The sequence below is a fragment of the Penaeus monodon genome, chromosome 23 (genome assembly GCF_015228065.2).
Source record: "Penaeus monodon isolate SGIC_2016 chromosome 23, NSTDA_Pmon_1, whole genome shotgun sequence".
Lineage (NCBI taxonomy): Eukaryota > Metazoa > Arthropoda > Malacostraca > Decapoda > Penaeidae > Penaeus > Penaeus monodon.
The window spans coordinates 14,766,819-14,767,946 of record NC_051408.1 but is presented as its reverse complement, the minus strand read 5'-3'; the positions used below and the strand labels follow the sequence as shown (position 1 = coordinate 14,767,946).

The following is a 1,128-nucleotide window of genomic DNA, read 5'->3' as shown; positions in this document are numbered from 1 at the left end:
AAAGAAAAATATTAAAGGGATACATATCTATTCTATTCATATATATTAATATCCATATTCCTATAGACGCCTCTCTCGTCTACTCACTCGCATTTCCTAACACAATCACATTGGCATAATAGAGTCGCCTTTCGGCTAAGTGATATTACATTCACCTCCACCCCTACACGTGGACCTCTCGTCCCCAGGCGGTCTCCAGGGGGGCAACTGGCACTCGGCGGTGGTGAAGGTGGACTCGAAGACGGGCGCAGTCGTGATGGAGGTCGACAGCCACCACGAGGTCTTCACACTCGAGAGCCTCGCGAACAACCCGCAGTACGCCAGCGGACGTCCTCTCGAAGGGTTCATGTCGTCCCTCTGGATTGGAGGTGCGTGTGCTAAGAAGGCTTGGGGTAGATTCAGGTAGACAGAACATTTGCATCAGAAATAAAGTTGTGATTATTATTATCATTAACTAGAAAGTATTGTATTGGGTTAGATAAAAAAGGACCAATATGAAAATAAAGTTATGACTATTATTATCACAGTTAGAAGTATTATATTCAGTATGTGTTTTTTGGTTAGATTCAGAAAAAAATGGATTATTACTGAAATAAAGTTGCAAATATTCATATCGAAAAATATGTATAGCATTCAGCATATTAGGACATTATACAAGGGCGAGACCCAGTAACATCGTCCAAACAATCAAGAAACATAGATTATAACATAAAACTACATGACAGAGAAACAGAAATAGTAAGAGAAACCGATCTTACCCATCATCCTTACAAAAACATTATAAAACAATAAACAATGATAGAGTCCTTAACACAAACACCCACAAAAATATATATCAAGCCTCTATCCATACGTCTTGCAGGTGTTTTCTCAAAGGACCTGGAAAGCGAGGACGTGGTACTAGGAATAGTTCCCTTCCACGGTTGTTTGCAGGACGTGAAGCTCCTTAGTGGGGATTCCCTCGACACTATGCAATACGTAATGAAGATGAGGACGACGAAGCACTCTGGTGTGACGGAGCACTGCAGTAATAAGTAAGAGAGGAAGGAAGGTTGTAAGGCAGCAAGGGGAGAATGAGAGATAATATTAGAGAGAGTAACAGAGGAACGACACACAGACAGCAATAAC

The 1,128-nt window shown here is 41.4% G+C and overlaps 1 protein-coding gene across 1 annotated transcript in view; it reads left to right on the top strand.

Annotated features, from left to right (window-relative positions):
- Positions 1 to 1,128, top strand: part of LOC119588139 — a 40,789-nt gene that overhangs the window by 20,074 nt on the left and 19,587 nt on the right. The window contains exons 12-13 of the mRNA XM_037936845.1: positions 189 to 368; positions 863 to 1,034. Coding sequence (XP_037792773.1) covers positions 189 to 368; positions 863 to 1,034 — 352 coding nt within the window. The remainder of the gene's footprint in view (positions 1 to 188; positions 369 to 862; positions 1,035 to 1,128) is intronic.